Raw genomic sequence first — 26,829 nt, forward strand, 5'->3', positions numbered from 1 at the left:
CTTAGCGGCTTAGAAAAAGGGGGGAAAGGGAAAAAAACCAGCAGGAACTCGCAAGACATTGTCGTCTTGCGAAGCAAGCCCATAGGAAATTCGTTTTGCGAAGCACCTCCAAAACGGAAAACTCTTTCGTCTAGCGAGTTTTCCGTCTTGTGAGGCATTCGTCTTGCGGGGCACCACTGTATTTAAGTACAAGATAAGGCTCAAAAATAAACCAGCTTGGTTTTTGCAGGGCAGAATGCCTCATGGGTATTCATGCATGCCCTTTTTCAGCTTCAGACCCTGCTAAACCATGCCAAATTCTCAGTACAACAAAACCAGCTTATAACTTGAATATAAATAAGTGACCAGCCAGCCTAAAATTTTACATCTAGAATATTTATTTATACAAGTGATAGCTCGGCATTGCCCAACAAAGAAACAAACTTCCAATATTCTCAAGTTCTGTAATAAACAGGCAGTGCTTAAAACCTTAAGAAGGTACAGTGGTACCTCAGGTAACATACGCTTCAGGTTACAGACTCCGCTAACCCAGAAATAGTGCTTCAGCTTAAGAACTTTGCTTCAGGATGAGAACAGAAATTGGGCTCCGGCAGCAGCAGGAGGCCCCATTAGCTAAAGTGGTGCTTCAGGTTAAGAACGGGCCTCCGGAACGAATTAAGTACTTAACCTGAGGTACCACTGTATATATCACTCTTATTTAGTTATCTTAGATCAGTCCAGGATCAATACAGCAGTCAAGACAAAGTGGGCTGAATGTAGCCACATAGGCGTTCAGCATCTCTGTGGGGCTGGACAGCTCCTTGCATAAACAATCCCCAAGAACATTTTAAATAGGGTGGACCAGGGGCATCCACCCATTCCCAGTTACAGGCAAGACGGAAGTTGGAAGGTTGGGGGGGGGACAAAATCCAGGTGGGTGTGACCAGCAACCCACCTAGCACAACTCAAGAAGCACTAGAGGCTAAAGATCTTGGGCCTTCGGTGACAGACAGGATAACTATTGGGGTTCACAAATAAAATTGCATCCAGAGGGGCCCAGCTTTATTAATAATATTTTACAAAATGGGATTATGCCTCTTCAAAGCCATCTCCTTCTCATGACTGAGCTATACAATCCTGTTCCCATACTGCTAACCACCTTGGGTCTCAGCCACAAAATGCCTATAGATTGTGCTCTCTGCCAGCCTGTACACCACCAGGAATCCGCTTGAAGGAGCAGAAATTACTTATTTGATTTCTGTCCCGCTTTTCTTCCTGAAGAAGCTTAGGGTGGCAACGTTTTAATAAATGTGGGAATCTCACTTTTTTTAAAAAAGGCACCCTGCTCGGCAGCCCAGAGCCAGCAGTTTTCATCCCCCCCCCCCCACATATATACACACATAGGTAAAGGTAAAGGGACCCCTGACCCTTAGGTCCGGTCGTGGCCAACTCTGGGGTTGTAGCGCTCATCTTACTTTATTGGCCAAGGGAGCCGGCGTACAGCTTCCGGGTCATGTGGCCAGCATGACTAAGCCGCTTCTGGCAAGCCAGAGCAGCGCACGGAAACGCTGTTTACCTTCCCGCCAGAGCGGTACCTATTTATCTACTTGCACTTTGACGTGCTTTCGAACTGCTAGGTTGGCAGGAGCAGAGACCGAGCAACAGGAGCTCACTCCGTCACAGGGATTCGAACCGCCGACGTTCTGATCGGCAAGCCCTAGGCTCTGTGGTTTAACCCACAGTGCCACCCGCGTCATATACACACATTCTCATAGTTAAAAGCAAAAACATTTCTACGGGCTTATCATCTTATTTTGCATCTACTACAGAGCCAATTATGTGTCACTACTTTTGCACTTGCTGCTGCACCAGGGTTCTGAAGCCTTGAAAATGCTGCCTCAGTCAAGCTGGCAAGGTCACCCAATGGCACTCTCTAGCCCTTGACAGCCAGAACAGACAGCAGTGTTGACTGTCTGGCATACTCTTCTGAGAAATGAGGTTTCTCTTTAATACAGCTGACAAGACTTAATAAGGCTGTGCATCAATGCACCACTGCTTAAGGGAGAACAACTTCTCCTGCTTACTGCAACCTGTTGACACTTTCTGCCCCTCCGCCTATGCCGTCTGAAGCTATGTGTCAAAGGTGGCAAAACTTGTTCTGCCGGATGACGAACCTTCTGGGGAAATCACAGTTTACAGCTGCAAGGCAGTTTAAATCACATTGCTTGCTCCTGTATTTTACAGGAACCTCAGAATATAAAAGGGACCTTCATGCCACTGACTCCTCCAGACTAAAAGGCTTGCCAGCTTCAACGAGGAGCGACTTAAGGCCATAAATATATTCAGTACACCCTCTGCAAATGCTGCTGGCTTTGTAAAACTTAACGGTAGAAAACCCAAGTTCAGACAAAAATGCACGAAGGGCAGGACAAATCTTTTCAACATGGTCACTGAATGAAGACTCACTGTGTTAAGTGAAAATTAAAAAAAATCCTTCCAGTAGCACCTTAAAGACCAACTAAGTTAGTTCTTGGTATGAGCTTTCGTGTGCATGCACACTTCTTCAGATACACTGAAACAGAAGTTGCCAGATCCTTCTATAGGATCTGGCAACTTCTGTTTCAGTGTATCTGAAGAAGTGTGCATGCACATGAAAGCTCATACCAAGAACTAACTTAGTTGGTCTTTAAGGTGCTACTGGAAGGAATTTTTTTTATTTTGACTATGGCAGACCAACACGGCTACCTATCTACAACTGTGTTAAGTGAGTCTTCAACACTGCTATCACTACCATGGCAGGCCAAATAATATATTGTTAGCGTGTTGTGACAACTATGCAGGCAGAGTTTCTATAATTCCAGAACTCATCTAATGAAGCCAAGTCTCTGTTTAGCACAAGAAATAGCTTCTTCTCACAGCGCACAATTAAAATGCGGAATTCGCTTCCACGAGAGCTAATGATGACCACTAACTTGGATGGCTTTAGAAAATTAGATGAATCCATGGAGGATGAGGTTATGCTAGCCATTATGGCTATACTCCGCCTCCAGTGAGCCTTGTGATTTGCAGCAAGTGGTATTCAAAGAGGAAAGAGCATTGTTGCTCTCAGGTTCCGCTTGTGGGCTTCCCACCGGCATCTAGTTGGCCACTGTGAGAATGGGATTTTGGACTAGGTAGGCCTTTTGGCCTCATCCTAAGGCTAAGGGAGCTGGGCATGTTTAGCCTGGAGAAGAGGAGGTTAAGGGGTGATAAGGGGTGATATGATAGCCATGTTCAAATATATAAAAGGATGTCATATAGAGGAGGGAGAAAGGTTGTTTTCTGCTGCTCCAGAGAAGCGGACACGGAGCAATGGATCCAAACTACAAGAAAGAAGATTCCACCTAAACATTCGGAAGAACTTCCTGACAGTAAGAGCTGTTCGACAGTGGAATTTGCTGCCAAGGAGTGTGGTGGAGTCTCCTACTTTGGAGCAGAGGCTTGACAACCATATGTCAGGAGTGCTCTGATGGTGTTTCCTGCTTGGCAGGGGGTTGGACTCAATGGCCCTTGTGGTCTATTCCAACTCTATGATTCTATGATCCTGCACAGCTTTCCTTAGGTGCTTCTGATATCTCCCAAGCAAATGAGCCAGTTTAATGCACCTGCATCTGGTTAGTTTAAAAGTTATATAAGGTGGCCTTAATTTTTATTAAAACAGGAGCTATTGGACAATTACTGGGACAATTACTGTGGTATTCAAGGTGTGGTGTTAGGATGACCCCCAACGAGAGGCAATGGGGAGTGACATTTCCAGTAAGACCATACCCTGGATAAATGAAAGGCACTCACCTATCCAGCCTGCCTGTAGGTGAACAGAAAAATCAGCTTCAGGTTATGTCAACAGACAAGCTCAGGTTTCAGGGTTTAGGTTTGGTTTTGAAACACAAGATAAGAGTACAAGCCAGAAATCAACTGTGATCTTATGCAAGCTATAATCAACTGTCAGAGGGAGGTTTTCCTGTTGTGGCTACCATGGAAAGCTAGTTACGTATAAGAGGGAAAATAGTATACCTTTCTTGGGAGGAACTAACTTCTAAAATACGCATATATTTTTTATTAAAAAATCCACATGGGAATGCATAATGATCTTAACACTGCACTGTTTCAAAACTCATTTCTTCTGCAATTTCCCCCTGGATGAGTATAGATCTGCTAATTAAATCTCTCCATCCTCTTCAGAAGCCAATTTTGTCCTCTCCCCTAGACTTGTACTGCCCATGGAACTTCAACCACAAGCCTCACATTGTGTTCTGCTGAGGTTACTGGCAACGACATGTACACACAGGCCATCTCCCTAGTTCGCTGGGCTTTGCACAAAATCTTTCACTTCTCTGAAGTCAATAAGGGCACTTTGCCATGGGGGGGAGGGGTTGCATTCAGCATGCATATATTCACAAAGAGACTGGGCTGATATTTTGAGCCGTCATTGGGGTTAATGGGATAAGCAGAAGGAACACAGGCGAGATAATGCAGAGCTAGCAGCAGGATCACCAAACCCCCAGTATGAATGGCCGTGTTGTCTTTTAAGTTCATTATCTTTACTTCTTCTTTTTTGGTACTACAGTGGTGCCTCGCAAGACGAAAATAATCCGTTCCGCGAGTCTCTTCGTCTAGCGGTTTTTTCATCTTGCGAAGCAACCCTATTAGCGGCTTAGCGCTATTAAAGGCTTAGCGGCTATTAAAGGATTAGCGGATTAGCGGCTAAAAGGCTATTAACGGCTTAGTGGTTTAGTAAAAGGGGGGGAGCGGAAAAAAATCGGAACACTTGCAAGACGTTTTCGTCTTGCAAAGCAAGCCCATAGGGAAAATCGTCTTGCGAAGCAGCTCAAAAACGGAAAACCCTTTCGTCTAGCGGGTTTTCCGTCTTGCGAGGCATTCGTCTTGCGGGGCACCACTGTATTAGAATGCTTAACTGGCATTACAAACTGGTAAGGAAGACAGTAGTTACTACAAATTTATACCACCAGGGCAGGTCAAAGTCAAGACCTGCCTGGAAACAGCCTTTCTCTAGCATGAGAAATTAAGTTTGATGCAGTGCAGCAGTCCTGTGAAGATCACAAATGCACAAACACGGTCAATGAGAAAGCAAAACAATGTGCATGCTCCACAACTTTTGAGATGGAAATCACCAGCAACCATCTACAACTCAACCTCAGCCATAGCTGCCAACGTTCAGATTTGAAAATAAGGGATCAACAGCCTTGAAAATAAGGGATCGGCAGCCTCACCTGTCCAGGGGACAGTCTACAGGATATCTAACAATCCGGGATAGCAGTGGGAAACGGTGCTGGAACAAGGGAATTTCCTGCAAAAAAAAGGGAAGGTTGACAGCTATGACCTCAGCTTTCAGCTAACCAGTGCTCACTGCAGTCTATTTCAGCACAAATGGTTTGTAGATTTCAGGTAGAAACTTACATTTTAATAAAGAGATTCCACACTACTTAAGATGCTTTTAAAATGAGCTACTTGTCACTTGCAATACAGCATCATAGTGGCAAGCAACACTTCAATTATATTAGCTAACCAAAGTGTCCTTTTGGACTTGTTTCAGTTCTTGCTTGAGCATTCCCTACAATATGGACTATTTCTTCCATCTTTGGAGAGAATAGACAGGCACACCAAGGACATGAACTGGAACTATATCAAGGTCATATTGAAAATGCAAGTTTTTTTGCACAGATATGGCATTCCACATACATTGACTATTGTGTTTAAGACCAACCACCGCTTTGCCTTGTGTCAGACTGCATACATCCCTCCTTATAGTAAACTATTTGGAATTGGTTTACAGCAGATGAAAGGGAAATTTTGAAAATAGGCCTTCAGCGTAGATCTTGAAGCAAACCACTGGCACAAAAGGTTGCTAGGGCAAATACACACACAGTATTACACAAAACCGAAGACAAACTATTTTATGGATTACCACTTTCACAGATAATTGGAGGCTGCATTTATTCAAATGAGGTGGAATCAGCACAGTTGACGGTTGCCCTCTCCCGCAGTCCATCCGGTTTCATGGCTTGATTATTCAGGAAGGCAGATTTTCCAAATCAGTTGAAGTAAACACCCACCTCTCAGCCATTCCGTCTGTTAGAGCTGAGTGTAGGATGTTTACATGAACTAAGAATCAGGGATAACAATGTGAACACAACATTGATGCACTTCAAAGGAGTCCATACCTCAATATTTCAAGATACCAGGTACACTGAATGCAATGGAGAGAATCAACATTACTTCCCATCCTTAAATCCCCCTTGCTCAAGCCAGAACTTTAAGGGAGTTAAAATCTCAACTAGGACACATTGCTTTTGAACAGCACATGTCTGTAAAGTTTTTGTTTTTTTTTTACCTTTTTCTGTTAATGGCATGTTAAGTTTTTATTGTTCAAAGAACAAGCAAAGATTTAAAAATAAGGGAATAAAAACCACAAGAGGCAATAAAAGGAAGCAGACGGTGGTCATACTATTCCATCATGATGCGAATAATATATCTTATTGACATTCCCTTACAATCTCCCAGAAATTTGAATTTAAAGCATAGCTGAGGTGAAAATTAAAAGATTAATTGCTTGCACATTGCAGCAGGGATCCAAACAGCTACTTGAGATTCATCCAAGAGTTTGAGTAATCTCAGTAGGACTTTACTTTCATATCTCTAAACAGAGCATTCCTCTGCCATACTACAAATTGCTTTTAAAAAGTCCCCTCAATTTTGCTTGCCATTTGAGTCAGTGATCCTATGTTCATAAGAGCAAGTTTCAAAGCCCCTTAGACACAGAACCGTTTGCATACTTCATAGGATCCCAACCAGCTTATGACACAAGGGTTATCACAAAGGTATTGTAAATAAAAAAATTGTCCAGTAGCACCTCAGAGACCAACTAAGTTACGGTAGTTCTGGGTATAAGCTTTCGTGTGCATGCACACTTCTTCAGATACCATCAGATACTACTTCTTCAGATATACATCTGAAGAAGTGCGCATGCACACGAAAGCTTATACCCAGAACTAACTTAGTTGGTCTCTAAGGTGCTACTGGACAATTTTTATTTTATTTTTTTATTTAGACTGTGTCAGACCAACACGGCTACCTACCTGAATCTACAAAGGCATTGTGTTTGCTTTCATGTGTGCACACAAGCACCTTGAAGTAAGCTAAGAAAACTCATTGGTGGGTGAGGAGCTTGGTATATTGGTCTTGCCATCGATTTCTGCATAGTTAATAGATTCAGGTAGGTAGCCGTGTTGGTCTGACGCAGTCGAAATAAATTAAAAAAATTAAAAACTGTCAAGTAGCACATTAGAGGCCAATCACGGTAAGTTTCCTCTGGGTAGAAGTGTGCATGCACACAAAAGCTTATACCCAGAACAAATTTAGTTGGTCTCTAAGGTGCTACTATAGGGACGCGGGTGGCACTGTGGGTTAAACCACAGAGCCTAGGACTTGCTGATCAGAAGGTCAGCGGTTCGAATCCCCATGACGGGGTGAGCTCCCGGTGCTCAGTCCCTGCTCCTGCCAACCTAGCAGTTCGAAAGCTCATCGAAGTGCAAGTAGATAAATAGGGACCGCTCCGGCGGGAAGGTAAACAGAGTTTCCATGCACTGCTCTGGTTTGCCAGAAGTGGCTTAGTCATGCTGGCCACATGACCCGGAAGCTGTACGCCGGCTTCCTCGGCCAATAAAGTGAGATGAGCACCGCAACCCCAGAGTCGGCCACGACTGGACCTAATGGTCAGGGGTCCCTTTACCCTTTAAGGTGCTACTGGATCATATATTTTTTTTAATTATTATTATTATTATTATTATTATTATTATTATTATTATTATTTCAACTGCCTAGCTAATGTTCATATTTCAAGCTGATAAGGAATACCCCATCTAAAGAATGATCAGCAATTGTTTTGTCTTCTTTTTTTAAAGCCTTCTCCAGTAACACATGGCTCATTTCACTTGCTTCAGTCATCTGGATTTTCCTTTTAGGCCTGCCCTGGGAACAATGGCCCTTAGAGCCTTACTGAGAAACTATCTGAATGAACCATGTTTTTGTTTGGGATTTGTGGAGCCTGCATGCATGTAGGAGGCTGGAGAAAGTGACCTTCAGCAACCTTCCAGGAAAGCTAACTGTATTAGAAACCTGTTTTTTCATATATATAAAAAAAAGTATTATCTAGCCCAGGGTTCCCCAAACTTGGGTCTCCAGTTGGGTCTCCAGTTCCCATCATCCTTGACCATTGGTCCTGCTAGCTAGGGATGCTGGGAGTTATATTCCAAAAATAGCTGGAGACTTGAGTTTGGGAAAACCTGACCTAGCCCATCAACTGGTTATTATACAAAGAAGGTGTGTAAATGCCACTTGACTGGGCAGATAATCTTTTCTACATATATTACCGTGCCTTCCTCCAGCAACCTCAAGTAGAGAGACATCCCATCTATGCAATGGAGCAGAGAAGGAGCTTGTGTGTTTCAGTAAGCTTAGTGCATCGTGTTCCTGCAGCCCTCACTCCGTTGAGACAACAGGTGTGTCAACAGCTCGTGGTTGTACGTAGCACAAGCACAGTGTCTGATTTTGCAGACTCACAATAGCTCCAGTTTTAGAATTGCAGCCATTATTAACACCAGTACTCAATTGGCTCAGGTGACACTCCAATTCACAAAGCAGGTTTCGAAATGATCTGAGCCGGAGAGCAAATGGAATGGCAAGATTAACACTCTAGTGCTGCCACGAAGGAGGTGAAAATAAAGAACAAACAAAACAGGATAACAATATGGCCACTTCAGCTGGTAAGAGCATATGTGAGAGTAAATAAATCCACTTCAAGAATGAAATGCCAAGCATTAAACATATTTTTAGAACTGTTCTAAGAAGAGTATCTGAAAGGTAAGAATCATATTGATATTTAGACATCTGAAAGCGAGAACACTGAAGAATTCTTGTTTGTAGCAATAAAGTATACCCTCTCCCTATCATCACAACTTACAATCATGTCTAAAGGCTTATTGTGAATACCAGTAAGAAACAATCAACTAAAAACTGCTGATTGACACTCGAGAGGCTTTACCTCTGACAAACAAGAGCAAAGCATTTTTGTTGGTTATTATAAATCCTAGTTGCTGGCCTGCTATACATAGTGGAGGAATAAATATAAATGATGTAATCTAAAAAGGAGCCTGTAATGGCAGAAAGCCGCAGTCTGTCCTTTCAGTGCATTTTTGGCATTTAGGTGGGGGATAGCCTGCTCAAGCACATATACATGGATGTCACATATGACATCACAAGGATGTCGTGCAAAACAGGGTGCTTCCTGAGCATCCTGCATTTCTTGTCCCTTGCATTCCTGCCTTTTTAGATGGTTAACGTAAAGGTAAAGGGACCCCTGACCTTTAGGTCCAGTCGCAGACGACTCTGGGGTCATGGAGCTCATCTCGCTTTATTGGCCGAGGGAGCCGGCGTACAACTTCCGGGTCATGTGGCCAGCATGACTAAGCCGCTTCTGGCGAACCAGAGCAGTGCACAGAAACACCGTTTACCTTCCCACCGGAGCGGTACCTACCGTATTTTTCGCCCTATAGGACGCACCGGCCCATAGGACGCACCTAGATTTGGGGGGGGGGGAATAAAGGGGGGGAAATTATTTTTTTCCCCCAGGCGCGGGGCTGGGGCGGGGGAAGCCCAAGCTTCCCCCGACCCCAGCTCCCAGAACAGGAAGCTCTCCGCAAGCCCGAGCTTCCCCCGACCCCAGCTCCCAGAACAGGAAGCTCTCCGCAAGCCCGAGCTTCCCCCGACCCCAGCCCCCAGAACAGGACCCAGAGCCATGCCGAAGCTGCGTGCAGCTGTGGCATGACTCTGGGAGCTTGCGGGGCTGGGGGAGGGGGAAGCCTTCCGCCAGCCTCCAAACCAGGTCGGGAGACAGCGGGATGGCGCGCTGCGCCTCCCCGCTGTCCCCCGAGTTTGCGGGGCTGGCGATGGGGAGGAGCAGGCTTCCCCCCCTGCCAGCCTTCTAACAAAGTCGGGGGACAGCGGGATGGTAGCGTTCCGCCTCCCCGCTGTCCCCCAGCTTGCAGGGCTGGCGATGGGGAGGAGCAGGCTTTCCCCCCCCCCGCCAGCCTTCTAACAAAATTGGGGGACAGCGGGATGGCGGCGTTCCGCCTCCCCGCTGTCCCCCAGCTTGTGGGTCTGGCGGTGGGGCTCTCCTGAAGCCTGGAGAGCGAGAGGGGTCTCCAGGCTTCAGCGAAAGCCTGCATTCACCCCATAGGACGCACACACATTTCCCCTTCATTTTTGGAGGGGGAAAAGTACGTCCTATAGGGCAAAAAATACGGTATTTATCTACTTGCACTTTGACGTGCTTTCAAACTGCTAGGTTGGCAGGAGTAGGGACCGAACAACGGGAGCTCACCCCTTCACGGGGATTCAAACCGCCAACCTTCTGATCAGCAAGCCCTAGGCTCTGTGGTTTAGACCACAGCGCCACCCATGTCCCATTAAAATGGATAGATAAAATATTACTAAATAATATGTGTGGTTGTGCAAAAGGGCAGGTTCTAAGGCAGAGAATGCAAAGAAGGTTTAGGAAAAATGAGAGAAGGGGGAAATGGGCAAGAACGCATGCTTTGAATACAGAAGACCCCATGTTCAAATCCCTGGCATCTATTTAAAAAGTGTTAAGACAACCCCTCCATGCCTGTCAGCTTAAAATAATGTATCATTATAATGGATCTTTTTCTTCCACCGTTGTTTATGAATAGCCGGTGGCAGCAAACATCTGACTGAAAGCTAAAGCTTACAGCTTCCAGTCGGGGATGTTTACAGCTACAGACTACTTACTGTGCATCTGGAGCAAGGAAGCCACCTTTGAAAAGAAAAAGAAAAGTTAATTTTAAAAAACATAACAAAACACCACCACATTTCCGTATCTCCTCTGAACCATTTCATGGTACCAATTATGACAGCACTGCAATCCATCACCCTTGATAACACAGCTGCCATATGTTGAGAAAGCACAGCAGTTAAGCGCTCAAAGACTAACGTTTAAGTTATGCAGAAAGGATCTCACTCAAAATATTTACGTAAGCAAAAGTGGGATTTTGTTTTTTAAAAGAGGACTCGGCCCCTCCAATACAGCTGACAAGCTTCTGTTGAAGCGTTAGGAAACAGGTTTTAAAGCTTTCTCCAGTAGGGAGCAAGTTAGGGCCAAAACCCCTGGCAGAATCTTGAATTCCAGCTCTCACTAATTATCCTAAGATTCACCTCTATATAGGGAAGTCTGAGAGCGAATGAACAAGTAGGAACTGAGAAACAAGAAGGAAGCAAGGGCCACTTGCAAAGCTGTGGAAGGGATTTTGACAGGTGTGAAGCTCCGCTCACCTAACAACCGTGTGGTTGCCAGCAGCTTCACCTGTCAAATTTGGCCCATGAGGCTGATCCTGATTAGGACTTGGCCCACAAACCCCAAAAGGTTCCCCATCCCTAAAATAAAACCATCATTAAGTGTGCAAAAATAATAATAATTGCATTTCCCCCCCCCAGTCAAATCTTTCAGTTAAATTCCATGGACCATTGGAAAAAACTACTATTATTTCATAAAGCACAAGTGTTGGGACCCTGAGAGTTATCTAGTCCTTGTTGGTGCCTGGATACACTGAGCTGGACCTCGCTGGGCTTCTGCACCAGCTTGGAAAATGCCAGGCAGCTGCATTCTCCTCCACAAGTGACCCTCAGGATGATTCATCAATTTTCTTTCCCAATGCGCTTCTGCGACATATATCCGAAGATATATGCATGCAATACATAAGCAGAGTCCAAGCAGAAGCTAGGCATTGGAGGTGTGGATTTCTAAGCTACTTTATTATGTACAAAACAGAAAAAAATAAATAATGGCTCCTCTCATCTCTGAGAGAGCAGAAAAGCAAAAGTGCAACATAACGGAACAGTGTAACTGAACTTCCCTTCTCGTGACTCCAACACTATGGAATGTCAACACAGACATGAGATGAAAACAATCACACATCCTGCAACGGGAGGAATGAAATCCCAGCAGTCCTATCCTTTGTAATGCAGGATTCTCAACTAGATCATGGATGAGAGATGGCCACCTAAACTCTGCTTTAAAAACCTTCAATGAAGGGGAATCCATCACCTCCCAAGGGAGACGGTTCTACTACTGAACAGCTCTTACTGTCAGAAACTTCTTTCTGGTGTTTAGTCGGAATCTCCTCTCGTGTAACTTGAATCCACTGGTTCAGGTACTAGTCTCCAGAGCAGGAGCTTGCTCCATCTTCCATGTGACAGTCCTTGAGATATTCAGTGGGTATCATATCTCCTCTCGGTCTCCTCTTTAACTACGCAATCAGCTGATCCAAGGCTAAACCAGAGATGAGAAACCCATGACCCTTTAGATGTCATCCAACAATTCCTCCCATCATCCCTGACCACTGGAAATGTTGGTGGTAGGTAGCAGTCCAGCAACATCTGAAGGCCACAGGCTTCTCACCTCCAAGCTAAACAACCCAACTCATGTGCTCTCAGATACAGACACTCAACATTCCTTAAATCAAACAAAGGTCCTGAATTTTTCAATAAAAAAACAAAAAGTCTGGATGCTGGAAATGGAAAATTTATTCTGATCACAAAAAGTGACACAATCCATTCATCAATGCTCCCCCACCAAATTCGAGGTGACACTTCAGAGGGAAGGATCAGAAGGGGATCAGCAGCATCTTGGCTCACAGTCACTGGCAGTAGTACGATCAAAGGCGTTAGCAAGAGGCATCCGGCTGAACAGGTGTCAGGCAAGCAAATGAGCCTTGTAAAAGACCAGGTGGGAACCAGCTGTTAAGGCTGCATGCCCTATTTCAATAAGCATTCTGACATTTGTTATTAGGTTAGTTTGGCATGTTTGATTTAAATGACAGTCCTATAACTTGTATTCTTTTAAAAATTATCATTGCTAAACCTGTCAGGTAGAAGCTTCCTGTTAAATAATAGGAAATGACAACAGCAGTTCATTAAAAAAATACTCAAGCTTACAGAGGAACCATCCAAGGATTATTGAGTAACGGCCAAAGAGTTGGGGGTAGGGGGAAAGAGAAAAGGGAAGATGCTCGGGGAAAATCCAGGTCAACTCTTTAGGCTTTACTCAGCAACCCTTGGATACAAGTTATAGGACTGCCATTTAAATCAAACAAGGCAAACTAATCCCCAAAATCACTGGGCCATTTCTTCAACAGTGCAAAAAACTGAGATAGTACAAGTTATCCACAAGGAGACACCTACACAAAGAAACCCGGCAGTTAAGCATTTTCTAGGTGAGTGAACACATCTGCATGAACAGCAGGCTCACAAAGAAACACAGATGTGTACATTTTTTAAAAAAAATAGAATGAGGAGACCAGAAGCAAATCATTTGCCATGTCTTCATATTTATAGATCGCTGGTGGTACACAAGTAGTTCTTGGTCAAGGTTAGACTGAGGAGACTACATGCAGTCTAATAAACTGACCTTTTATTTTATATATTTTAAGTACCAAGTGTAAAAAAAAAACCCAGTAATTATTTCCAAGAACACACTCTACCAGTAATTCCACAACTAGAAATCTGGAAAGAAATGTGGTATTTCACGGAGAGGTAAGCACATGGTATTTGACTAATTTGGCTGCTCTTAAAACTTTCTATGAGAAGCCACTATTAGAACTTTCTCCTTTCACACAAAGGAAGAATTTGCAGCAGACAGTAAATGCATGCAAGAAGCGGTTGCCATCACTTCTTGCAATGTTTTTTCATCATTAGGCCTGCCATCCTTGCACTCTTACACAAGAATCAAATCCCACTATACCTAAGAGGACTTACTTCTGAGATATTTTTATTGTTAACACAGTCATCTTCTCAGCTGCACTCAACAATATGTGGAAAAGCAAGCGTGTGTGTGTGTGTGTGTGTGTGTAAAATTGGGAGTCAGGTGTGTAAATTTCATTAAGGGTCTCCCAAGCACCCCCAGGGTCAACAATTCAAGTGCCTGGAGGCAGTTGGAGGTTGGATGGCAGCTAACAGATTGAGGTTGAATCCTGACAAGACAGAAGTACTGTTTTGGGGGGACAGGAGGCGGGCAGGTGTGGAGGATTCCCTGGTCCTGAATGGGGTAACTGTGCCCCTGAAGGACCAGGTGCGCAGCCTGGGACTCATTTTCGACTCGCACTTCTCCATGGAGGCACAGGTCAAATCTGTGTCCAGGGCAGCTGTTTACTAGCTCCATCTGGTACGCAGGCTGAGACCCTATCTTCCTGTGGACTGCCTCGCCAGAATGGTGTATGCTCTGGTTATCTCCCGCTTGGACTACTGCAACGCACTCTACGTGGGGCTACCTTTGAAGGTGACCCAGAAACTACAACTAATCCAGAACACGGCAGCTAGACTGGTGACTGGGAGCAGCCGCCGAGACCACATAACACCGGTCTTGAAAGACCTACATTGGCTCCCAGTACGTTTCCGAGCACAATTCAAAGTGTTGGTGCTGACCTTTAAAGCCCTAAATGGCCTCGGCCCAGTATACCAGAAAGAGCGTCTCCACCCCCATCGTTCTGCCCAGACACTGAGGTCCAGCTCCAAGGGCCTTCTGCAGTACCCTCACTGCGAGAAGCGAAGTTACAGGGAACCAGGCAGAGGGCCTTCTTGGTAGTGGCGCCCTCCCTGTGGAACGCCCTCCGACCAGATGTCAAAGAGAAAAACAACTACTAGACTTTTAGAAGACATCTGAAGGCAGCCCTGTTTAGGGAAGCTTTTAATGTTTGATGTATTACAGTATTTTAATATTTTTTTGGGAAGCCGCCCAGAGTGGCTGGGGAAGCCCAGCCAGATGGGCGGGGTATAAATAATAAATTGTTGTTGTTGTTGTTGTTGTTGTTGTTGTTGTTGTTACTCAAAAGCATTTTTTCTTTGGTTTCCTTTTTATTTTTCCTAACAGGTAACTCAAGAAGCAGTCCAAGTCTGCAGCTCTACTCATGGAACAGACTTCTGTGGGCACAACAGATTTTCCTCCCCTGTGCACACTCAAGATCATCTCCAGAGGGCTGGGAGACCCTCCGATCAGATTTTGGAAGCACACAGACAAAGAAGAAGAAACAGAAGTCCCAGGGTGCAAGCAAGACTTAGCTCAGGCAGCACTCTGGAAAGAGGCCCCCGGCTGCAATCCTGTGCACACTTTCTTTAGAGAAAGTCCCAGTGAACTTAGTGGCCCTTCCTTTGCGGTAAGCAGATATATTATTACACATTCTTCTTCCTATGTTATCTGTGGTAAACCATGTGTAAACTAATTAAATCTTTAGATAAAGTGTACATAAAAAAGTTGGGAAAGTTCCTGCACTAACAGATTACAAACTGAAAATCTGGATAAAAATATTACACCCATTCATTAAATAGCTTTTTAAAATAACTTTTTGAAACTGACATTTTGCCACCAAAAGCAGATGCAGAAGACAATCACAGAGGTGTGATGGGGGCCCTTATTTTTGAGAGTGAAAATATGTAATTTCAAAGACTTAATTATTTTTAATTACATAGTAGGCGATAATGTGGCGTTCCAGAAATTAGATTTCTGCAAGAAAAATATGAGACTATTTTGAGAACAGTTTGGGGCAACAAAATCTAAATGCAGAATGCAAGAGTAATATGAAATAGAAGTTATATCTACCTATTCAAAAAGCAAAGACTCCTTCTCACACTAACTTCAGTGGTTGGACTGGGTGACACTCAGAGTCCCTTACAACTCTACAATTCTATAATTCTCTGACTACTGTTTCTTCTTCCCAGTCTGAGACTAGTGGCAGATACACCAGGTTCAATCAAGGCAAGGGGTTATGGAGGCTGGTCTGTTTGAAAGAGGCACACCACACTGCCATTTCTTGGCCAGGACTGCCCACACGTTCCTTTTCAAAGAGGAAATAAGTCCAAGATACTGGAAGATCTCCCAACAGTAAAGTAACATTCCACTGTTGTGGTTCTTATACAAATCTTACAACAGCAGGAACACTTGGAACAGCAGACCAGGTGCAAGCCTGCCATTGTGATGAACACCTAATTTAGGAAAAAGAAAAAGTTAAGATACACTTGGGAGCAATTTTATGTTGGCTCCTTGCAAGTAGTCTTGCTCCTGAATGGGGTTTGGATCTGCTATCATTTTATGCCAGCTTAATTTACGCCAGCTTGCTTTATGCCAGCTTCTTTTGTATAGGATTACTCCCTTGAATGTATGAAAGGGTTTAACCTAGTGTGTATCTTTTGAAAACTGCAAATAATAGTTACTGCCTCCCCCACCTGAGACTTCAGTAGGTGATGACGTGAAGTGTGATCCATTCCACCCAGCATGGTTCCAGCAAAAATTGCTCTTCCGGAACTGCTATTTTAATCAGAAAGCAACATTCCTTCCTAATGCAAATACAGTGGTGCCCCGCAAGACGAATGCCTCGCAAAACGGAAAACTCGCTAGACGAAAGAGTTTTCCGTTTTGGAGGTGCTTCGCAAAACGAATCTCCTATGGGCTTGCTTCGCAAGACGAAAATGTCTTGCGAGTTCCTGCGGGGGTTTTTTCCTCCCCCCCCCTTTTTCTAAGCCGCTAAGCCACTTATCAGCTGATCTGATAAGCCGCTAAAAGCCGCTAATAGCGCTAATAGTGCTAATCCGCTAATCCATCAATGGGCTTCCTTCGCAAGACGAAAAACCGCTAGACAAAGAGAATCACAGAACGGATTCTTTTCATCTTGCGAGGCACCACTGTAGCACTTGCCTATCAACCATATTTGTTGGGACAGGACACGGAATAAACTTTGCTTCATCATCTGCTACAGTTCTTTCCGGGGCCACGGGCTGTTATTTGCAGTTTTTTAAAGATACACCTGTCATTGAGAAGTGTTTTTAATGTCACATATAGCTTGGGACTTTATAAACATTGTTGACGAGTGCTCACAAAGCCAGAAGCCAAAACACTTATCCTATGTTCCAGCATTTCTGATTTCCCGATAACAACTTCAGGCGTGTGGGTTATTATCTGAAGCATTTAAATCTGAATCAACAGCTGCTAAGAGTGATCCAGAAAGCACTTCTCCTCTTTTGTATTTGATGGTAACATTTGAGAGGGGAAACAACCCCCTTCTTTAGACATTTCTTGGCCCAACTGCTACGTAGAACTTTCATTTATACAGGCACGCTTCGTATTTCAAGTATGCAGACAATCTTTAACAGAAGTACAAAAACAAAGTTATTTGGCGATTTGAAGACTGAATTTCCTCTCATCAATGACCAAAGCAAGTTTTAGGACCTCTCTTATTAAGGACTTGGCTCTCAAAGGATGCAAGTTTCCTTAACATGAAACAGTGCTACTGAACACTCAGAGTGAAAAGCTGTTTTATTCATAGGAGCAGCCAGTTTGATGTTTATATAAACAATACGAAATTTTAGTAGCATTTTCCCCTATTGGTTTCCAGTTGCAACTACTCGTTTCAGACGAGTGTCCCCTTCCATGGCATCATAAAGTGATGTACAGAGTTTGTAGAAGAATATCAAGGTCCAACAAGGCAGCGACAAAGGCAGCCTGAAGACAGAGGAGAAACCCACCTTTTGAGATGTGTGAAGATAAACAAAAGGAGGGTAAGTTGGTTGGGGATGGTTGAGGATGGCTGAAGCAGTGCTGAAGGAAGAAAAGACCAGGAAGGCCACAGAAAGTAAAAGAAAATCAACTAAGTAGCATATCCCGCTTAGAGAAGAAAAGCAATTGTGGAAATAAAAGTGAGACCTGGTGTCAGCTACAATAAAATGAATAAAAGAGCACTCTGATCTTTGGGGGGGGGAAATGCTATGGGAACCGGCCACAACACAGGATGACATTTGAGACAGAAGGTTTTGGACCACAGAGTGGTCTGAGTAATTGTATCTCTGTTTGAGATTTACAGATTTTCTTGGGAGATAAGTCAATGTGAATAAGCAATAGATGCCCAACGTTATTAGGATTCCTATAATAAAAAAGTTTATCAACTGCATAACAAGAATGCCACTCTCTATCTGAGAAATCGCCAACAGGCAACCCACCTGCCAAATCTGGTCCCAAAGGCAATTTCAACATAGCCACTGGAAGTCTTACCAAATTTAAAATGATAGAATTTTAGAGTTGGAAAGGATCCAACGGTCATCTAGCTGCACCAGCTTACACAATTTCAATCACAAAGAGAAGAAAAACAATGTCAAGTTATAACTAAAGGAACGAATATCTGTTTATTACAAGTCCCCTTTGGGGTGCAATTTGTAAACTTTTATAAACTTGCGCATTTGATAGTCCACAAAGCTCAATTGGTTAGAGCATGGTGCTGATAACATCAAGGTTGTAGGTTTGATCCCTTTATGGGACAGCTGCATATTCCCGCATTGCAGGGGGTTGGATTAGATGATCCTCAGGGTCCCTTCCAATTCCAATGCATTTCTATGATCGTATGAGCTCTATAACTGTGATGGCCAACCATGACGCCTGACTACATGCAAAGAGGCATGTTTGCAGAACAAAACTAAACCCCCTAGCTCACCAAACATGGCAGAAGAACATAATAGGCCTAGATTTTACAGAAGCTGGACATCCTTTATCAAGATTTATCACCCTAGATTAATCCCTGCTAGGGCAAATTATAGCAATAAAAACCAAGATGCACAGTGGCTGGCAATCAAGAAGTCTGCAAGATAAAGCCAGGAATAATCTGCTACCTGTAGAGCATATATATATCCTGCAGGGCACCTTGACATCCAAGCTGCTGTGCAGAAATTGGGAAGCACTGTACTACCCTAATCCAAGTGTGGCAAAAAGCAGCCTTTTGGAGCCTTACTCATCTTTCCCTGCACCATCTCAGTGGCTTGCTGGAAGGAAGAACAGCATGCTAGGACAGATGACAGCAATCGTTCTGATGACGCCAAAACATGCTCATATTCAAACTGTCCTAGAAGATGAGTCAACTATGCTGCAGTTACCGGATATTGATCAGGTCTGCAGCTGAACTATTCCCTTTTAAACTGTACATTCTGGCAAGCAAGGAGGCAGTCCTTTAGCCATCAATATAACTCAGGCTGAAGTGCAAAGTTCCGGTAATTCAACATGAAAGACTGCTTCTGTAAGCGTTCCAAAGAGATCAATACATATTCAACCATAACAGGCCATTTACATGATAAAGATGTTAGGAGCATCATTATGCCCAAGCATGCCAATTAAGAAGCAACTTCCAAGTAGGGATACAAATCATGATCATCTGTTTCTGGCTTTCAACAGCCGGCATTCATCCCACTCATGCAAAATCTCAATCAAGGTTCTATTCTGCCAGTTAGCAGACAGAAATTCAAAGGCCTCAAAAGGGTGAGCAGGGCTTTTCCTCTATCTTTTAAAGGACCACAATTGCTTTTAGCAACCACGCAACTAAAACCCTAGCTTACAAATTTTAACTCGAAGTGGCAATTGTAAGTTATTTTAATATACTGTTATTCTGTTAGCCCCAATTGATTATATTTTGCCAAAGAGTTAAAAAAAATGCTAGTAGCTTGTTATGATGAGTATTTGCAGGAATACCTTTTCTCCTAAAAGTTTTATTAATAGACTCACAGTGATGCTCTGTCTGCAATACCACCTTGTAAGAGAGGCAAGGCTAAGAAACAGTACAAAGTCACCCAGTGTATTGCATGACTGGGTGAGGATTTGAACATGGGTCTTCTTAGTCCAAGCCAAGCACTCTAACCCTTAATTGCTTCTTACAGAAAGCTGAAGCTGGGCTCTCAGCACAACTTCTTTTCTTAGCGTATCAAAAGGAACAACCACCACCCAGTTGTAAAACACAACCTTTGTGAATAAAAGGCCCCGGGTTAAAATCCTGACATCTTCATTAAAAGTCCAGATAGCAAGGCTGGAAAAGAGAGAGATGCTGGAGAGATTCTACTGCCATTTGGCACACATGGACCCACCATTTGACAACATGCAACAATGCCATATGCTCATACATTTAAATGTTCTTAATATTGTTCAGCCTTTTGAGAACAGGGGTGGCCATTTCTGGAACTAACTGTTATATGACTTTTTCAGTGGAGTGGTTCCAACTCTGTCAAGTTGATTTCGAAGGTTCTCTGTTCGCCTTCCTCCTACTGTACCCCTATTAATTTTAGAGGACAAACTTTTTTGTTACCCCACCCCATGTGAAGTGACCCTCCAAACCTCCAAGTCACCCTCTAAACTTACCAACATGCTGTTAGGGCTGTTTTCTTGAATCTTGGAGTCTTCTAATACAACTTGCCACAAGCCAACATCCAGTAGTCTGCATCCTACAGAACAGAAATACATTCTTCAGTGCCGGTTGTCTGTCTTTAAAGTACCCATACAAATATATTTGTGCACATCTCAAGATACAGCAAATCAAAAAGTGTAAAACTGCATCAACTGTCTTGCTTCTGTCAGGCCACATGCTAAAGATGCATTGCCTATCTACCAGTTGTTGAAAATGTCCCTAGGCCAAACCCCAGGTAGTTTCACATCTTTTTTAAAAATAATAAGACTTGATGAATAGCTCAGTTGGTTAGAGTGCTGTGCTGATAATGCCAAGGTTGCAGGTTCAATTCCCGTATGGGACAGCTGCACATTTCTGCTTTGCAGGAGATTTTTGACTAAATGGTCCTCAGGATCCCTTCCAAATCTACAATTCTATGCAAATACGTAATTTATTTCCGCAACATTTTCTACCCAGTCTTTCCTCAACAAGTCCAAAGCAGCTAAGTTAAAACAATAACGTAATCGCAGTTACAATTTCACAATTCAATATAATAAAGCAGCCATAAAAGCACTAAAATTTAAAAATAGAAAGCGCCCTCCTGTTTAAAAAATGTTGATTTAACTGCAGCAATTAAAACCACTTCAAAAAGAGAGAAATTGTTTATGTCCCTTTCTGGAAAAGGAAGGCTTTGACCATCCTATGAGAAGCCATTAGAGAGGAAAGAGGATGAGCATCTCTCAGGAAGAAAATTCAGGACTGGAAACAACAAGGGGGAAAGCTCTCTCTGTGGTCCCAGCTGGGTACAATTCTCAGGATAATGGGACACATAGGAGGGCCTCAGACAACTATCTCAATGGGCAGGCAGGTTCATAACTTGCTTAGAATGGGGGCGTCTTGGAAGAACATCTTAATGCTGGAGTCTAACCATCAACTATCTAAATGTTAGGCAATAAAAGCAAGCAAAGAACCCACCAGTGAGCAGGCTTCCTTGCAGACAGCTGTATCAAGCTCTCCTGTTTAAAATCTGGTCTTTTCCTTTTAAAATCTAGGCACCGTGTTACTCTAGAGTAGCCGTTCACCAACGTGGTGCCCTCCAGATGTTTTGGATTACAGCCCCCAGATGACCGAATCAGTCTTAAATTTGTTTTTATACCTTCCAGTGTGTATCTGGGCACAATTGAAAGCATGGCCAATGTTTCTGTTGTTGCTTTAAAGGAACTGTAAAACTAAATCCGAACTTAATACAGACATAAAGTAGCCTTGAATTTACGGCCTTCTTAAAATGTGTGAAATCTGTTTTACTTTGTAAACAAACGATTGGAAGGAAAACATCCTTCTCAGTCATCATACAAGCAACGTTATCATTTTATAACATCGAGAGGGAAATAAATATTTTAAGAGGTTTAATAAAGGACACCCACAGAGATGACCTTAAAAGGAATTCCAGGAAGACTCGTTTGCAAACACAAATAAATAATGGGTTTGTTTTGCTTTTTAAAAACCGGCTTTAAAATATAGAAAAGTTTTGATTTTGAGGTTAATGAAGTTAATTATTCTGCTCTTTAAAAATGGGAAGGTCAAACAGCATTGTTTTGGGGAAACCAGAAATAGCTTTCCTGAATGTAAACAATGTGCAAAGAAAACAGCCCAGTAGCACAAGTTCAGATCCTTGAGTCTAGTGAGCTGCTCACATGTCTTTGTCTGTGTGTCTGTTGCACCCTTTACTAGCCCTGTACAACCTTCTCACTTCCCTTTCAGACAGCTGATCTGTTGACAGGGGGGGGGGAGAGAGAAAAAGAAAGCTAGTCTGTATAAAATTCAATTTGTGCATATTATGTTACACAGCTTAAGAAACAGCTACATTTATTATTAATATTTAACTGTGAGGTATGTAAGTAGCTAACATTTGCATGTTTAGCATTTGCATTTGTTCTCCTATTCATATGCTAAGCAATAGCGCAGTTCCTGCTTGCAGAATACAGTGGTGCCCCGCAAGACGAACGCCTCGCGAGACAAAAAACTCGCAAGACGAAAGGTTTTTTCGTTTTCGAGTTGCTTCGCAAGACGAATTTCCCTATGGGCTTGCTTCGCAAAACGAAGCTTGCCCCCGCACCCCGGACCTCTTTTGAAGCAAGGGGCGGTGGGGAGAAGATCGCTTCTCCCCGTTGCCAGCCCCGCAATCTTCGGGGACAGAGGGGAAGGCGCGCGCGCGCCTTCCCCTCTGTCCCCGGACCCCTTTTGAACCAAGGGGCGGCAACGGGGAGAAGCGATTCTCCCCGCTGCCCCTTCCCTTGCTTTAAAACAGGTCCGGGGACAGAGGAGAAGGCCCGCGGCGCTTCCCCTCTGTCCCCGGACGGTCTCCATAGGAACGCATTGATTGATTTGCAATGCATTCCTATGGGAAACCGTGCTTCGCAAGACGAAAAACTCGCAAGAAGAAAAACTTGCGGAACGAATTAATTTCGTCTTGTGAGGCACCACTGTAGATGTGTGTGCCTTTTAATCCTAAACAGAAGGTGGGTAGTAGAACAGTCTAGGTCTCAAACACTTGGAGGCTCAGTGCTGGGCCTCTTATGTTGAAGGTGTAGCAGGTCAATCTATATACAATCTAGTGTAAAAAACAACACACAACTGAGGTAGGGGAGCCAACTATTTTTTCCCATGGCTTCTAAATTTCCCCTCTGCCACCGTGTTTGCTGTCATGCCAACAATGGCTTCTGTAATATTATGTACCAAATGCTGTGCCACAACATGATACATGACACCACCAAACCTAACCACCAGCCTACTCAAAAGGTCACATGAATCGGGACAGCAAAATTCCACCATGCAATTCTGTGGTGATGCCACACGAATCCCACAAGGAAAACTTGTAAGCAAAGCAGCAGAAAAGATGGCAAAAGTCGTAGGAGGTAAAGGGGAAGGTCTCGATGGATAGCTTGGTCTGTACAGCACGAGACTCTTAATCACGGGGTCATGGGTTCAAAAAGGCTCCTGCATTGCAGAGGGTCGGACTACATGACCCTCATGGTCTATACAATTCTGTGATTCTATGGAAAAGCTAAAAGAGAGAAAGGCCATTTGCAAATTACAAACAGTTTTGAAAGGCAAAGATGCATTTCAGCATAACTCTAAATTCTATTTTGGCATGTTTTATTTTGTGTTCTTATCCCCCAGTGCTAGTTTCGCTTTTTCTCTACTTTAGTCATCTTCAGGTAGTGTTCTGAGGAATTTCCTCATAAGCTAATCAGGACTCGTAAAGGTAAAGGGACCCCTGACCGTTAGGTCCAGTTGCGGACAACTCTGGGGTTGCAGCGCTCACCTTGCTTTACTGGCTGAGGGAGCCAGCGTACAGCTTCTAGGTCATGTGGCCAACATGACGAAGCTGCTTCTGGCAAACCAGAGCAGCTCACAGAAACACCGTTTACCTTCCCGCTAGAGCGGTACCTATTTATCTGCTTGCACTGCGTGCTTTCAAACTGCTAGGTTGACAGGAGCAGGGACCGAGCAACGGGAACTCACCCCATTTCGGGAATTCGAACCGCCAACCTTCTGATCGGCAAGCCCTAGGCTCTGTGGTTTAACCTACAGCGCCAACCGCGAATCAGGACTCATACTTAGTCATAAACTTTAATTTCAGTGAGTTCACTCAGTGTAAAATTTAGTTGAATATCACCCTTTTAAAAAAAAAAATGTCGACCCAACCACTCCTTTCCTTCTTGCATCTTTCATTCAGCTTCCGTTCTTTAAAAACACAATGAAGTTTCCCAGAGACCTTACTCCTAGGGGATTAAAAAAAACCGCCTCAGAGGAAATTTCAGACATGGAACAGAAATGCTGTCTAGGTCACTGAATATTAATATTTTGTTTTCCTTTTATCTTTCTAACTTTCACTTCAGTGTAAACTCAATTACCATTACTTGGGAACATGATTAACCACAGATTCTGCTGCAATATGGGCACACAGATTGCAAAGAACAAGGCCCAATGTTGTAAACTTACAAGGAATTCTGGGCACTACTTCACTCTTTCTTCAAATGCCTCCCTCAAAAACTATTTATTCCATGAAGCGCTTGCACATCCCTCTCCGGTCCTCCTTTTATCATCTCCACTCCTATCAAAACATCAGACTGCAAGCTTCTTGGGACAGAGCCCTGTATCTTTTTTGCTTATGTTCCAGAGCTCCACGTCCCAAGTAAATAAACTTCTATGCAGTATTGCTAAGGTATTAAGTCACATCTTGGAGGTTTTCCAGTTATGCTCGTGTGCAACATTAGGGCCAAACCTGTCCTTCTCCAAAAGGGAATCAGCCCACAGTCGATTGTGAGTTGTGCCACATGCCAGCACAGGATGAAAAATCTGGCAGGAACATACAAACTTGAAAATTTTAAGGTGGTTTAGCCTTCACGGTCAAGGAGAAAGCTTGAAGATGCAGAAGTCATTGTTTAGAAAACAGAGAAAAGCCAAAGAGACATTAGGGGTCTGCTGTATAACTAGCTTTGAATTATATGGCTTTTAATTTGTATAAGCTCCATCACCTATAACACAACTCATTCCTTCCTTCACGCCACCTCTGTCCTTACCCTAATGTCCAAATTTTGAAGCAACTAGCCCCCCCCCCCCGAGATCAAAACCAATTACATCACAGTTTCACAAAGCTAGTGATGTGAAGCTACACCACTCACCCAAGATCTAAAAGGCCAAATTCCACCTCAGCTGTTATGAACTCTCAAAGCGATTTTGAGCTACACAGTCTTATTTTGTCATCTGCAAAATCTGAAAAATAGACCTCATACGATTATGATGAGCAAGGCTTTCTAAAGCACTTCGCACAGTGCAAGTTCTGCATAAACAACTTTTTAACCACGTGCATCGTCCAACCTGCATGCAGTATTTTGAATTATGGCACACAAGATGTCGAGTGCCCTGTTGTACAAAACAAATGCATTAGTATTGGCATTTTTAAAATTCCACCAGAGACAAGCAGGAACCTCACTTAAGGATAAAGACACGTGCAGATCACGAGCAGGTTGTGCTAGGATGATCACATGCAACACTTGCTCATTCTCCTTCAAACTTTAAGAACTAACACTAACTGTAGGGAGGAAGACAGTCCTGCATTTTGTTCCTGCACTTTAGAGGCTGTACAAATAGTTCTCACTCTCCCATCTGTCAAGAGCTATTGACCAACTAGATGGGAGAATGAGCACATCACAAATGCTGTTTTGTGTTAAACAAGGCAGTACTATGAAGTGCAAGCATGCAACCATGGCCCTCAGCCCTAGAGAACACGTTGAACAATCCCTTTAAAAAAAACAAAACCCCAGCAGAAGTGTAACTGGCGGGAATGGTAACACAACTAAGAGAGGAACAGCAACAGCAAACAATACAGGTTGTGGCTAAGCAACCCAGAATAAATTATTGCAAAATTGCACAACCCATGCCTCTCCTCCCACATCTATGGAAACATGGCATTGCCCCTGCAATCTACCCTAACATTTGAGAGATAAAGGCTGCAATTAAATATGTACCTAACACTAAGACTTGCCAACTTCCACATGAGAGCTGGCCCAATTTATTAACTCCCACTAAAAGCAAAAGATTAGAAAAGTTGCGAGCCAAGTGGTTAGGGAACTCACGCAGAGTTGAAGAATATTCAAGAAGTGAAGTCACCCCTTTGGTTGAACCCTCTTATCTCCCAAATGCCTCATCCAATTTACCTCAAGTATTCCAGAAACATTCTAGCACCAAGATAAATATTACACAAGGTTTCAGGCAGCATGTGGAGGTGAGCAGGGGAGGGGGAATAGATGGAAACTGGGACAGAAAGAATTTCTGACCCACAAGTACCTATCGACTTTGATCGCATTCATATAAACTTAAGAGACACAGAACTAGAAAATTGCAGAAGGACTTCAAGAAGGTTCACATTAAGCTCTGCCCCACATTCTTCAATTCTCCCTAAAAAGAATTAAGATAGAATTTAAGTCAGGTAGAAATACCTCCTAAAGTTCACGTTTTCTTTCTGCAAAGTAAGCACCTGGTTACTGCTTGGAATGTTGTCACTAATGTTAAATTGCTTACAAACGTTGATGTATATAGAATTGAGTTTAGAAAATCCAGCAGCATGAGGCAGAAAAAATTATGGGGGTTCATTTTCCTATGCAGAAATTCTGTTTTTGTAAGCTCATTTGCAGAAAATGAATAGGTGCCAGTTGCAAATACAATACTAGGCAAGCTTGGAATGTAATACTTTTTTGCTTTGTCTAATAAATACAAGCAAACTGATCGTGCTAAATTAGATCACACCCCAGCATGTGAGAATATTTTCTTATGCCAACCATTTTTTCCCCTGTCGTGATGCAAAAAAAATAAATTCTCAATTCAGCCCCCCCCCCCCACCCCCGGAAAGCCCACATCACTGTGCTTTAATATATTGCTGCCTCTTGAAGAAAGCTTGAGTTGTTGCATTTTTAAGACAGGACTGTGAGATGTGCCCAGGACAGGGTAGATTTCGACGGCAGGCATTGAGAAA

The 26,829-nt window shown here is 43.4% G+C and overlaps 1 protein-coding gene and 1 long non-coding RNA gene across 17 annotated transcripts in view; one reads left to right on the forward strand and one right to left on the reverse strand.

The window, feature by feature from the left end:
* The first annotated feature begins 575 nt into the window (after positions 1 to 575).
* LOC309539676 lies at positions 576 to 1,306 on the forward strand. Its single transcript, XR_014222942.1, has 2 exons — positions 576 to 700; positions 760 to 1,306. It is a non-coding gene; the product is annotated as an uncharacterized lncRNA (long non-coding RNA).
* Positions 1,307 to 5,917: 4,611 nt separating this feature from the next.
* The window catches only part of LOC309539617 (uncharacterized protein), a 28,650-nt gene continuing 7,738 nt past the window's right edge, over positions 5,918 to 26,829 (reverse strand). For 4 of the 16 annotated variants that reach the window (XR_014222872.1, XR_014222873.1, XR_014222875.1 and 1 more), the window contains 3 exons: positions 24,980 to 25,070; positions 20,267 to 20,349; positions 12,619 to 12,823 (listed from right to left, as the gene is read on the reverse strand). Coding sequence is in view for 2 of the 16 variants with exons in the window: in XM_082236013.1 (XP_082092139.1) it covers positions 6,096 to 6,141; positions 10,846 to 10,870; positions 17,623 to 17,695; positions 20,267 to 20,349 (227 nt within the window). In the remaining 14 variants the exon portion in view is untranslated. Of the gene's footprint in view, positions 6,142 to 10,845; positions 10,871 to 12,618; positions 12,824 to 17,395; positions 17,696 to 20,266; positions 20,350 to 21,985; positions 22,008 to 24,979; positions 25,071 to 26,144; positions 26,256 to 26,829 lie in introns of those variants that run through there. The other 12 variants (XR_014222869.1, XR_014222870.1, XR_014222871.1 and 9 more) reach the window with 7 other exon arrangements.

Source organism: Podarcis vaucheri (assembly GCF_965113315.1).
Source record: "Podarcis vaucheri genome assembly, chromosome: 8".
NCBI lineage: Eukaryota > Metazoa > Chordata > Lepidosauria > Squamata > Lacertidae > Podarcis > Podarcis vaucheri.